This window comes from Peromyscus eremicus, chromosome 4 (assembly GCF_949786415.1).
Source record: "Peromyscus eremicus chromosome 4, PerEre_H2_v1, whole genome shotgun sequence".
Lineage (NCBI taxonomy): Eukaryota > Metazoa > Chordata > Mammalia > Rodentia > Cricetidae > Peromyscus > Peromyscus eremicus.
Genome location: NC_081419.1, coordinates 70,248,146 through 70,262,414, shown reverse-complemented (window position 1 = coordinate 70,262,414; position 14,269 = coordinate 70,248,146). Strand labels below are relative to the sequence as shown.

Genomic DNA, 14,269 nt, shown 5'->3' with positions numbered 1-14,269 from the left:
CAAGGAGAGACAGCTCTGACAACTTAGACGCCAGGCAGCTCTTCTGTGTACATTGCTTTGGGGGTTCCCAGGGGCAGCTCTCCAGCTGTTTTCCTGGCTAATATGAAGCCTACTATGTTGCTTGCCGTTCAGCTGGCTGAGCCCCAGACTCTCGTTAGGTGCCCACTGACAAGGGAAACCCTGGAGTTGAACATCTTCAGTTACCTGCAGGACAGGGCAAGACGGGAACAGCAGATCCTCAAGGACATCATAGGTCACATAGCTCTGAACTCCCATTGCTCTCTTCCACAGCTGCTGGGGTCTGCTGTGTGCTGGGCCCAGGGTTGAACATTAGGAATATCATAGCAAGATAGGACCTAAAATTAGATCCTTGTTGGCCTATATTTATACCCCTGGCCACGTATTCTGTTCAGTATTTGTTCAGTATTCTGAAGAAGGAGCTTTACCCAGGATCCTTTTCGCAGGGTACTGACCATAACCATAAAAAGTTGTAGCAAAAAGCAGTTGGCTTAGGAAACCTAAGAGGAACTTACTTGAAATGACAGCAATAGGGTTTATAGTCACGTGATCATAAATAGAGCCTTCCAGATTTCTCAAGGAAGAATCACAGCTTGACCTCAGGCTTTCCTGTGTTCCACAGTAAAAACTGGAAAGAAGACAGAGGGTAACACCACTGGCCTTGTGCAAATTTGTCTTCATCTGTGGCCATCAGTCATGTTTCTCACTCTAGCCCCTCCCTGCCAAGAAACTACTAACATGCAGTTATGTGGCTAAGGTCTGGTTGTGTGTATGTGAGTCCTGACACTGGCCTTGTTAACACGATGTTCTGAATCTCTGGAAAAGCTGGAATTGCCAGCTGAAGGAATAATGAGCTGCAGAGGCTGTCAGGCCAGTGTTCTCAGGTTAACCAGTGGGTACATGTTGTAAAAGGAGGCATTTTGTTCTTTGTTTTTGTACCCTATCCACTTCTGGAAGGGATGAGACATGACATTTATGAGGCACACAGTATAAGGCCCAGCGATTAATTCAAAATAAGTAGCGAAGATTAAGTAGTAAGCAATTTAGCAAAGGAAAAAAAATTGTGTTAAGAAACAGAATGATCATTTCTGAGCATCCTCATAGCCTAAGCATACGGAACTTAATAGTTGTAAGCTTCATGGGAAAATAAGACAAACATTCTAGATTCTTGAGAGAAAATTTTTGCTAGCATATTCCACCGAGAGCCACTGTGGGAGTCCTTAAATACTTGAGCAACATAAATAACCATTTTAAAGAAATTAAACTAGCATATGGCTATTTTTATAATAATAACTACTGAAAATGGAAGCCTTCATGTAGAATTAGTAGTTTCCTACAAAATCATTGTTCAGACAATTAAGCAAGCAATGTGCACTGGGCACATAACTGTTTCATGGTAACTGAATAAATTTGAAAAGACCTACATATCCAATAAATAACAGAATAAACATCATCTTTGCCATCTGTGTTTTGTGTATAGAGCAAGTGATCTTTCACAACAAATAATGTGTGCCACAGCTGTCCTCTCACTGGTAACACCATCCCTGGCTCCTGCCTGTGGTTCCCGCCGTTGCTTTCTGGCAGGGTTTTGGCAAAGGCTAATTGGCAGAGATGGTGTTGTTATGAGGTTTGAAGATGCTGAGTGGTGCTCTATAAAGGGGCACTGTAGCTATGCTTCTAAAAGGAGCCAAACTGTCCCTAAAAACAAAGTTTGAGTCACTCAGTACTTGAACAAATGCTGTGAAACTCTTGACAAGACGACCCCTTGAATTGCAGGTACAGTGGTTGAGGAGAGCAATGGTTCTGACGAGGTGGAGAAGTCAGATGAAACAAAGATGTCAGAAGAGATACTGGCTTTGGTGGATGAGTTTCAGCAGGCCTGGCCTCTGGAAGGCTTTGGGGGAACACTAGAAATGAAGGGGCGGCGTCTGGACCTGCAGGGAATACGGGTACTGAAGAAAGGCCCCCAGGATGGAGTAGCCAAGAGCTCTTGTTATGGAGACTGCAGAAGTGAAGATGATGAAGCAACAGAATGGGTAAGAACTTGCCAGCTCAGAGCGGAGGAGAGGCCCCGTCAGGCAAGCACAAGAGCCTGAGTTCAGTCCCCAAAGCCCGCATTAGAGAGCCGGGCATAGTGGCATGTGCTTGGAATGCCAGCTCTGGGGAGACAAAGGCAGGAGACTCTGGCTTGCTGGCCAGCCAGCCTAGCCGTATCAGGAACTCCAAGCCAAGGAAAGACCCCATCTCCAAAAACAGGATAGACCGCTCCTGAAGACGTACACTTCAAGTTGTCCTCTGACCTCCACACCCATGCATACCAGTGTGTACATAAGCACACACTTGAATATACATACATACACATGCATCCACACATCCACAAACACATACTTATACACAGAGTTCACTATCTCAGTCCTCATAAAATGTATCCAAGTCTTTGGGGGACTCCTAATATGCAGGTGTGCAGGTTTTGGGATATGTGGCTCTGCCGTACTCCACATTCCAGGACACTGTTCACACTGGAATTTTCCAGGAAGCATTTCACTTATATAAGCATTACTGACTTCCAGGAGGTGAGAGGAAGTGGGATGGGTATAAAGTACCCTCAAAGCCACAGACTTGGGATAGATGAGGTACTTCTTTTTGGTGTCTATGTACTCGTCAAGGCCTGGTTCTTTTGTACATTTCGCTACCAATTTTTCATTTACATCTTTAAAATTAAACTTAGCCAGATGCAGTCTACACCTGTAATCTCGGCACTCAGTAAGCTGAAGCAGGAGGATGATGTGAGCCCAAGAATTCAAAACTAGCCTGGGCAACGGAGTAAGATTGTTCAGACTACTACTACTAATAACAACAACAACAATAATAAGCTTAAGGAAAAACTTAACAGGACTGGATTTTGGAAGATATTTTTCCTTTTGAAACTATATATTTAAATTTTTAATTGGAAACTAGGGACTATCTCAATGTATAGAAGCACTCTCTATTCTAGTGCACTCGCGAACCCACCCGCTCATCTCAAGTACTAGCCAGCCACAGTAGCAGAAATGTCTTGTCCCAGCATTCCCACAGGGAGAAGGAAACAGACAGGAGCAACCCCAGAAGCCCTCAGACCAGCTAGCCTGGGCTACACAACAGTGAAGAGACCCTGCCCCAAACCAGGTAGCAAGTACCAAACCTGGAAGGTTGTCTTCTGCTCCCTACACAAGAGCCTTGCCATTCATGACTTGACCCCCCACACACACACAGACACAAATGAGCGCACACACAGAATTGAGCCATAATAATTACACATGTTTATGGGGTAAGTATATATAAACATATTTGTATCTCCAGTGGATATTTCCACATGTATACAGTGATCAAATCAGGGTAATTAGTGTATCTATCCAGTTATTCTTTTTACTGTAATATTCTTTGAGAATTTCCTATGTATATATATCCTGATCATATTTACCCCACTAACTCCTGTAAGACCCACCACTCTCACCCTCTTTTTTTTTTTCCTTATAACCCACCCAGTCCCGTTTGGGTACACATACAGTAATGAGTATGGCACCATCCAGTGGGATGTGTTGAATCCATGCGGTGCCATACCTTTAGAAAAAACTTCTTCAGCTAGGAATGGGGGTTGTGAGCCCTTCCGCTCATCCTAGCTGGGAAGTTGACTGGGTTGGTCTCTGTGAAGGGAACTGCAGCTTCTCTGAGTGTATGAGATAGTGGACCTGCCATCTCCAGAAGACCTTGTTTTGCTCCAGCCCTCCCTAACCTCTGGCTCTTAGTCCTTCAGCGCTCTCTTCCTCAGTTGTCCTGAGCCTTGTGAGGAGAGGCTGTGATAACAGCTGTCCACTGTGGTGAGCACTCTTTATGAGGAGAGGCTGTGATACAGCTGTCCACTGTGGTGAGCACTCCTTGTGTCTTGGCCAGTTCTTAGTTTCTGAGTTAACCACCATTCACTCAGCACACAAACTCCTCTGATTCGGTCTGAGAACTGCACTGATCAGTGGGTATAGAGATAGAAATTTCAAAGGCATTTGATACTGTATCCATTTAGCAGAATGGGTATCCCCCACCCTACCCCCAGGAATCATGAGTTCTTAGTCAGATTTACAGCACAGGTATTCATTCTCTCCTGTGGAGCAGATCTTAAATGCAGTCAGATAGCAATTGGTTATCCTCGTAGTATCCGGGACAATACTGCACACATGAGCATATATTGCTGTGCAGGTTGTTATTCACGCCTGAATAAAACCATCAATGACTTTTGTCCTCTAATAACCTGCATAGCACCTTCTGGTGCTATGAAAGAGAGCCAGTGGGAAGAAGGTTCCTGGCAGTGTCATCTTGATTTTTCCATGTCCTCTGATCAAAAGGGGGGGGGGAGGGGGATCTTCAGAAATAGGATCTTATCATCAAGTTCTGGTGGACTAGGTTATCCTTAAAGCCCCTGAAATCTATAGTGAGCGATTGACTCACTCATCGGTCTCATTTGTCTCTAACGTGTTTTTGATTCCCAGATCACATTCCAGGTCAAACGTGTAAAGAAACCCAAAGGGGATCAGAAGAAACCTCCTGGGAAAAAGGTAGAGTCAAATCAGGCAGAAAATGGACAGCGTTACCAAGCCAACTTAGAGATCACTGGCCCAAAGGTGGCGTCTCCTGGACCCCAAGGTAAGTGAGAATGTCTCAGATCTCATTCTTCTTCCCTGTCACTGTCTCTCTCATAAGGGATGTGTTTTGTGACTTAGAGCATTCAGATGAGAAGATGAAAGGACCATATCAGTCATTGGTACAAGAAATGTTTTCAGACTTTGGTTTTTAACCATTAACTATTTGGGTAAAAGGTCACTGTCATACACCCAGGTGACTTTTTTCCCCCAGCAATTAAATGGTGGCGATAGAATTCCTCTTTTAAAAATGTCATATCCCTTTTTAAAGGAATATTTTTGCTATCTTAGACTGAAAGTTCGATTCATTAAAATTTGTCTTATTTAACTAATTTAGATAAAAGTGCTGTCGAAAGCAGAGGGCAATCGTAGAATATATAGAATAGGATCTATAGAATGCATAGAATAGAATAGATCACCCAAACCTGGGGTGCACTTTAATCAGATATGCACACAGCACTACCAGTGTAACAAAATGTCCAGTCAGTAGCAGCCATGGAACAGCAAACATTAACAATTGAGATTTTTGCTTATTGTCTCTAAATGTGTAGTACACAGTGAAAATTAACTGAGCAAATCTGAGGTTAGTTTGACAAGATGAATCAGAGAAATTTAGAACATACCAGTAATTCTTCTGTTAATGACTTTAGGAAAGTTGCCTTGTAGACACAAAGACATGTGCACAGAGATGTTGATTACAGGGGCTCCTTACCATAGTAACAGCTGATACACAGCCTAAATACTACACTTTCCTCACGAGGCTACAGCATGTCTGGCATATGCTGTACAACAAAGAGACAACACAGCAGATGAGTAAAGACAGTTTATGAATGCCATAAGGATGTTTCCGTCCTGCGAGTTAAACACACTGTTTTATCAACTGTATTTTTCTCACATTTCAGTAGCTCTGATACATGAGATACATATCACAGCTGACTGTATGTGATAGTTGGCAGGATTTTTCTGTCATAAATTGTCTGAAGTAGTCCATCCCGTGGAGGTGATGGCCTCTTAGATCGGCTACCCTTGGCCTAGCAAGCAAACATGTAGAAACACAGGTAGAGAAGCAGGTGACCACAGCACTACAGATGCTCTCTGTAGCTCCTAAGAAAACTGTAGGTCATCGGGATTTTCTTCTTTGTGGCCTTTCCATTTTACAGAAATTTTCTAATGATCGTATATTACTTTAAAGAAGCCAAAGCCTTCTTACAAAGGGATTTTAAAGCCATCGTGGCTGAGATTATATGAGAGCATCTCAGCAGGTGTGTGCTTGCTTATGGTGTTTAAGGGTTGAGGTGAGGACCTTGCTCATGTTAGGAAAGTCCTCTACCTCTCAGCTACACCGTGGTCCTGCTTAACCAGTTCCAAATGGTCTCAACTTGGTAGGCCCAAGTGGGGCGTTGAAGGTACATGCGAATGAGATCATGAAGCTACTTATTCTCGTACATGCGAATGAGATCATGAAGCTACTTATTCTCCTTAATAAAGAATGCTCAGAATGGAAAAGGTGCAAAAATACTACAGAGCATTAGTAGCCCAGTTTAAATAAGTATGAATTCTGCCTACTGTCAGCTAATAAACTTCCAGTAAATTATGTCCAAGTTCTAAAGCAAATTATTGAGCAAATGTTTGTAAACCTGTGGGGAGAAATGGAGATCATTGAGAGCCATAGTAGATACACTAAGTACTAATAATAACATTGAACTAATTTCATTTCCTTTTTTGGCTAGGGCTTCTAAACTGGAAGACCAGGGAAGTGCCATAGACATAATGTAACTGGATTTCAGCAAGGCATTTAACATCCTCTTATGATATCCTTGTGAACAAGATGGAGAGATGTGGGCTCGAAGTTTCCCACTGCCTACAGGATAAAGTGCAGACTTCCTAGTGTGGCATTCAAGACCCTTTATAAACCAGCCTCTCCACCCTTCAACACCACCTATGAAGCAGCCATGCTCTTATTTTACCCATGCCTTTGTACATGCTATTCCCTCTGCCTGGAATGCCCTTATACCACCTCTGCGGTACTAATATTGCTCACCCTAAAACTTGAAAGTCAAGTGCCCTTTTTCCCTCGCTATCTTCAGACAGAATTAGCTGCTCCTCCGTTTGTGCAACTCTTGGATTCCTTCTTCTCGAGCACTATGCTGTCACAGTGTAACAGTTGGCTTCTGTTCGCCTTCCTCACTAGCCTGTGAGCTGCAGAGCAGGCTCCCTCTTTCTGTGTGTACCCCAGCGTGTTACACAGTTCCCAGACCCTTATAATAGGTGCTCAATAAATATTTTTTCAAGTGAATCTCTTAAATATAAAAAGAAAGTGAGCTTTATTGTGAAATGTTTGCTTTATTTAAAGTTAATTTGAAATTCTTCCAAATTGTTCTTTTTTGCTTTATTAAAATCTGAATCTAAATCCCTGCCTGTACCTCAAATGTTTTTCTCATTCCGATAAATACCTACAGTATAAAAAGTGCTAAGTAGAACTAAGGTTCTCCACCCTGCCCGCCCCCATCAGAAACCCATCCGATAGACTTAGTTTTGCTCTTTCCTGGGGACTGATCTGAAGTGAAGGGCTCAGACTGAAAAAGTGGGGCCTTTACTAGCACAGGAATTGGGCGTGTGTGTGTTAGAGTCAAATAACCTGTGTCTGGGTTCTGTACCCTCCAGCCCGAAAACTGTGACTGTGTCCTCCTGTGAGCAGTGAGGATGAAAGCCTAGTGAGGTCAGGAGTTGCAAACACTGAATTCAGCTTCTGAACACACAGGAAACACTCTTGAAATAAATGGTGGCCTTACATTGTCATGGATCCCATCTTGACGCTTTCCTTTGTAGCTGTGGTTCTACCAGGGGCGACTTTGCACCTATGGAACATTTGGCAGTATGTGGCAATATTTCCTGGGGAGGCTATGATCCTGAAATCTAATGGGTTGAGGCCTAGATGCTTCTGAAATGTCCTCCAGTGCACTACAGTGTCCCTACAACAAAGCGTTGCCCAGCCCAAAATGCCACCGTGCCAAGGCTAGATGCCAGCTTTAGAGATATCTGCTCCCATTAAGTCAGAGTTAACCTCATAAAATCAAAACCCAGAAGGATAAAAATTAAATGTGGTAAGAATGTTAATGTCAAAGAGTATCTTAATCCTTATTTCATGTTGACCAACTTCAAATACAACAAAGGATACAGTTTTTATTTCATCTTCTTTAAGAAGACCTTATTCAGAGAGGATTTTTATTCCCATTGCCATTGATGATAACATTTTAATTGGATCTGTTTGTCTAAGATGGTGCACATCCTTAAGACAAGATGAAAAACGGGCACCACCAAACAAAACAGTTTGGGTTTTATCATCAGTAGGGAAAACTGCAGCTTAGCTTCCATTCCTTTGTACTGTGTCCATTCATGACATACTTTCCTTCCAGGAAAAAAGCGTGACTACCAGAGTCTGGGATGGCCCAGTCCAGATGAATGCCTCAAACTCCGCTGGGTAGAGCTAACTGCCATTGTGAGCACCTGGCTGGCAGTTTCTTCAAAAAACATTGAGTGAGTATCTTTCATGTGACCTTCCTCATGGAATTTCCTTACCCATGAACCACAAGGGCCTCAGCTAACTCCAGCGATGTCTTCTGTGTCATTGGTGATTGAAGAGTCACCTTTCTGGTACTGTGGTCAACAGGGCATGGCCATTGCTACCCATGGCCTAGATGGACTTGGTCCACACAAAGAGTGGTAAATGAACCCCCAAGGTGCCTTTATCAGTACCATGCAAGCTGTCAGAAGTCATGTGTAGCATAGTTCATGTTGATGGCCAGATCCTTCTCTTTAGAAATACAGAGGCCATTGCATAGACATTGTGCATTTTTAGGGGAGGTAGGGTAAATTTAGGGTTACCAGAACCTGTAAAGATACAGCAAGCAAGGGGACTTTTGGTGACTTTCTGTCCTGGAAGTACTGCTGTTCCCCTAGGTCTGCTAACCTTGTTTTACAGTCATGTCTAGTCAGAGTGACTACTCCTAGAACGTCCTTCACCTCTGATGGCAGTGATCCCTCCCAAGTTTGTATCTCCAGACCAGACCACTCTTCAAAGTCCCAGGCTTATTTATACCCACCATCTCAAGAAAACACATAATTTTCTTGCCCAGCATCCAACTTTTTAAAAAAATTTTGATTTTGTTTCTCCATTTCACATTTTTTTAAAGATTCGATTTATTTTCTTAATGATGTGTGTGTATGTGTGTGTGTGTGTGTGTGTGTGTGTGTGTGTGTGTGTGTGTGTGTGTGTATCTGTGCATGTGTGAATACAGGTGCCCATGGAGTTCAGACAAGGGCATAGAGTCCCATGGAGCTGGAGTTGCAGGAGGTTGTGAGCCACCTGACATGGGCCTGGGAGCTGTAGCTGGTGTGTGCTCTTAACCACTGAGCCATCTCTCCAGCTCCTCCATTTCATATTCTTAGGATACGTTCAGCTGTGTTTAGGCCAGAAACCCTGATATCATCCTTATACTTCTTTTCCTTATCCCTCAAACCTTGTCTGTTCCCAATTCTTACTACTTTTACTCCCTGAGAACTTTTCAGAATTGCTTTTCTGCATCTACACTGCTCCTCCAGAGTGCCTCTGCTGCTGCACAGGCACATGCGTAGCCTCCTAACCAGACCTCCTGCCTTGCTCATTCTTGCCTCTGTCTGTCCCTACCATGAGAGTTCTTTGGATGCAAGTCAAGCCTTCTTGCTCTGCCTGGGCCCTCCTCAGTCATAGCCTTCACACCAAGACCTTTGCTGTCTCCAGAAAGCTGTCATAACCACCTTCCTTATGAGTATATTTTCATCATAACTTACCTCATCTGTAATCCTACCCCTTCCAAGACATGAGTAGTGTAACAGCTGGAACTGCATATGTTTGCTTTATTATTATAGTGTTGGTATCTGATACAATACATTTGGAATAAATAATCAATGGAGCAATAAATTGCTCCCAATTATAAGTTGAAATTTTTAAATTTAAATTTCAAAGTAAAATTTGGTGGTGCCAAATTACCATATGTAGTGCATATGATTATTTGCACATTCAAAAGCATGTGCTGCTTTTCCAGAAGGCCAGAGTTCAGTTTCTAGCACCCATATGGACCTCAAAAGGGTCATGAAGTCAAGTACAGTGAGTGTCCAGCTGGGTCTGCATCAAATTTCCTGTCTTTTAGATGACTTTTTCTTTGAGCACAAGTGTGCTTCTCTGTGTGTAAAGGAAAAGGAGGCTGGAGGAACCATTGCGTGTCTTAACTGCTATCTGATCCCTAAAAGGAGAAAACCCACTTATTTTAAACCCTCCCTGGTGAGGCAGTACCATTTAGAAGTTAGATCCACTGATTGTCAGAGCTCTTCCTACCTACTTGGAGTGTCCGTGGCTGATGTGGTCATCTCTATATTCCAGCATCACAGAGCACATAGACTTCGCCACACCCATACAGCAGCCAGCAATGGAACCGCTGTGCAATGGCAATCTCCCCACGAGCATGCATACCCTGGACCACTTACATGGAGTGTCCAACAGAGCCAGCCTGCACTACACGGGTGAGAGCCAGCTAACAGAGGTGAGTATGCAGCCTCGTTCAGACTGTGGTAATGTTAGCTTCTCAGTTTTGGTGTAACTGAGAGCAGAAAGCAAGAGTGAGTGGCCAGGGCTCTTTTTGCTTTTGTGAGGGGTGATGGTGGAGGGGAGGCCCTGACTTAGGTGGCTTTCGGCTGAACCCAATTCCTTTCAGGCCCTAGGACAGAGCTTGTGCTTCTTATGACTGTAACCAACACACCACTCTGGGTGAGCTGGTCCCTGCCTCCCACAGAGGGGCTCAGGAGAGAAACATATTTTCCTGTTGACATTCTTAAAAAAGGCAGGAGGACCGAAGCAGCATATGCCTAGCAAAGATTGTACCTCAAAGGAGAATTGGAGAACATGTCACAGATGCCCATGTAAAGGATAAGTTAAATAAGATAACAGACAATATACAGTGGCATAATTAGGAAGGATGTGGTAGAAATGTCATCCTGGTTAGTTTCATGTCAACTTGACCCAAGCTAGAGACATTGTACAAAAAGGAGCCTTAGTTGGGAAGTGCCCCCACCAGACTGCCCTGTGGTGCATTTTCTTGGTTGATGTGGGAGTGCCCAGCTCACTGTGAGCAGTGCCTCCCCTGAGCTGCTTGTCCTGAGTGCTAAAACAAAACGGGCTGAGTAAGCCATGAGGAGTAAGCCTGTAAGCAGCATCCTCCCTGGCCTCTGCATCAGCTCCTGCCTCCAGGTTCCTGCCCTGCTTGAGTTCCTGCCCTGACTTCCTATTGTGATGGAGTGACCTGTGAGTTATAATCTGAAATACACCCTTTCCTCTGCAAGTTGCTTTAGTCATGGTATTTTATCACAAGAAAAACCCTAACTAAGACAGATATTTGTTAGCATGAAGAAAATTTTAGAATATATTAAATGAAAATACAGATTACAGTGTATACACACACACAGCAAATATCTGAAAAATACATTAAGGGTATTTATTAACAGTGCCTGTGTAGATGACAGAACTGCAAGTAGTTTTGTTGCCCTTATTTTCTGGGGTTGCTATGACGACTGTGTTGCATGTGTCTGTAGTTTTTATTAAGTGGGAGAGGACCATGGGCTGTCAGAGTCATCTTAAGAGTGTCTTCCACAGACTGGCCCCCAGCAGATGCACAGCAGTGTCCCGGAGAAGCACTTTGATGTTATGCTCCACCACCCATCTCAGAAGCACCAGCAGCATCCAAATCTGATTTCATCATCAGCCCTCTCACCTTCCATCTCCTTCTGTTCCAGGTATTGCAGAATCTTGGCAAGGACCAGTATCCACAACAGTCACTCGAACAAATCGGCACCCGAATCGCCAAGGTTTTGGAAAAAGTAAGTCCCCAAGGTGACTAGTCCCCCTTTGACTTCTTAGTAGACTGCGGGTTCCCACATGTCTCTCACCTCTTCTGCCTCTGACTAACATGACCAGAGGGTCAGGGCGAAGTGTCCCCACTCAGGACATCTCGGGGGTCCCTTTCATAACTTCTCCATCACCGCTCGTCACTCTCTTCCGCCCTCCTTTGCCTTCTGCAGTGAGGCATGCCCAGTCAGCGTCGTCCCGTTTCCTCTGTCTGGGTGTTGACAGGTGCTGCTGGGAACCCTGGGACCTGGTACAGGAAGTGAGGCAGTGTGTGGTGCTGACAGGAAGTACCTTGTGGAATAGCTTTCCTACTCCAGGCCTGAAGCACATTTACAATGCTGCATTCCCTACAGCTCAGAGAAGGTGCCTGAAATCTCTTAACTTTTCTATCTCAAGAAGAGGAGTTAAATTGTTAATTTGATTACTTTGTAGCTAAGAATCTGTCTGGTACTGTCTGATATTGGAGAGGTTGTTTATAACAGTGATTAAGAAAAGCAGCTTGCCGGGCGGTGGTGGTGCACGCCTTTAATCTCAGCACTCGGGAGGCAGAGCCAGGCGGATCTCTGTGAGTTCGAGGCCAGCCTGGGCTACCAAGTGAGTTCCAGGAAAAGGCGCAAAACTACACAGAGAAACCCTGTCTCGAAAAACCAAAAAAAAAAAAGCAGCTCACTTCAACGTGAATATGACAGATGCAGTAATAACTGCCTTGCTTTGGGTATCACACATGGGAATTTTCCATTTATAACAAAAGTGGGGCACAGATGTGATCTACAGACCCAAATAAATAAATAGTAAGAAGTAAAGATTGCTGAAAGTGCTTGAGATCGACCTAGAAGGCACATGGGAAGTGGAGGCAGAAGACAGGCTGGGCTGGTCATTCTCAAATATGTCCATAGAAGTCCTCCGCCTGACAAGAAAACCCGAGTGACACAGACAGCAGCAGTTCAGTAGTGACCCAGACTCAGGACCACCACAGGAGCAGCCGGGCTCACCAGAGAGCACATAGCAGGACGGTCCTGCAGGGGCCAACTGAGTCTAGACTTCTTGGCATGAATTTAAAAATAACATGAAAGAGCTGACTTTGTGAATCAAGATCACAGAGCAAAACTAAAAATGCAGGGAGAGGTTAGCAAAGGGTGTAAAAGCAAGATCCTCACCCTGAATGCTAGCAAACAGGAGAGACAGTGACGTGAGGAATGGTAGATTAGAAGAAAAAGGAGGTACTGGAAGGAAGGGAAAAAACCAAAGAGATAATCAAGAAGAATGGAGGAAAACATGACAGGAAAAAAATGTAATCCAAGGTAGAATTAAATAAGACTTAGCAAGTTCTCTTATTTCTATAAAATATGTCTAGTTAAAAGGGCATGTTATGTGATAGAGAAACTGATCCAAAAGAGTTAGCAACAATGCTTATCCAAGCAAATTATTATATTTTAATAAAGCAAGAGGGACTCCTTGACTTATCTCCTGACACAGCAGTTTAGTCTCCAGGAGAGATCGCCCCATTTCAGAACAAATGCACCCTGCAAAGGATAAAATGCTGCTGAGTTACTAGTGGTCTTACACAAAGCAGGTGTCCACAGATCTTTGTATTCATTTAAAAGCACAAATAGGCCGGGCAGTGGTGGCACACAGTTTTAATCCCAGCACTCGGGAGGCAGAGCCAGGCGGATCTCTGTGAGGTCGAGGCCAGCCTGGTCTACAGAGCAAGATCCAGGACAGGCACCAAAACTACACAGAGAAACCCTGTCTCGAAAAAACCAAAAAATTAATTAATTAATTAATTTGAAATAAATAAATAAATAAATAAATAAATAAATAAATAACACAAACAGACCACAAGTGTGAGTGTGAGCTCACTGAGAGAAGGGCTGCAGCTTAGAATCTAAGCTGGTCTGGAGGACGAGGAGGAGCCCAGACCTGATGCTGGTCTGGAGGATGATGAAGAGCCTCAGGCTAGTGGAACTGAGCCTCGGACTCCCACTCTGAGCTAGCAAGTCTGCAAGAACAACTCAGCTAGGCTTGGGAGAACTAGAGAATGAGATGGCTGGCAGAAGGGGGAGTTGAAAGAGAAGCAATGGCATATTCAAAAGAATTACAAAGGCAAGAAATTATTCCAGATGAAGACAAAGGAAGAGGAAACACAGGCCAGCATACTGGATAATACCCAAGGAAAACAGAACACAAACAGGATCGGTCTTTTCATCAAAAGGAGGCAGAGCTGCAGGTGGAGAACCACAGGCTTTGGAGCATCATGGGCTGCATAGTGAGTTCAATGCCAACATGGGCTAGACAGAAAGTCCTTGTTTCAAAAATACAAACCAGAAATACACCCAAAAAAACAACAGGAAATGCCAAAAAAAAATAGGGAAAAGTTGAAAAGCTAGATTTAAAAGAAAGAAAAAGACCTAATACCCATATAATAGGAGTCCTAAAAAAATAAAATAAAAAAAAAATAAGCCAACAGAGCCAGGCAGATCTCTGTGAGTTTGAGGTCAGCCTGGTCTATAGAGCGAGATCCAGTATGGGCACCAAAACTACACAGAGAAACCCTGTCTCTAAAAAACAAAACAAAAAAAAAAAAACAAAAAAAGACAGCAATATTAAAATTATAATTTGTAAAAGCATTCCTGAAAGAAAAAAG

The 14,269-nt window shown here is 43.6% G+C and overlaps 1 protein-coding gene across 4 annotated transcripts in view; it reads left to right on the top strand.

Moving 5' to 3' along the window:
* The window catches only part of Ttc17 (tetratricopeptide repeat domain 17), a 108,215-nt gene that overhangs the window by 64,385 nt on the left and 29,561 nt on the right, over positions 1-14,269 (top strand). For 2 of the 4 annotated variants that reach the window (XM_059260992.1, XM_059260991.1), the window contains 5 exons: positions 1,795-2,054; positions 4,539-4,692; positions 8,105-8,225; positions 10,108-10,267; positions 11,514-11,597. In XM_059260992.1, coding sequence (XP_059116975.1) covers positions 1,795-2,054; positions 4,539-4,692; positions 8,105-8,225; positions 10,108-10,267; positions 11,514-11,597 — 779 coding nt within the window. The other 2 variants (XM_059260994.1, XM_059260993.1) reach the window with 1 other exon arrangement.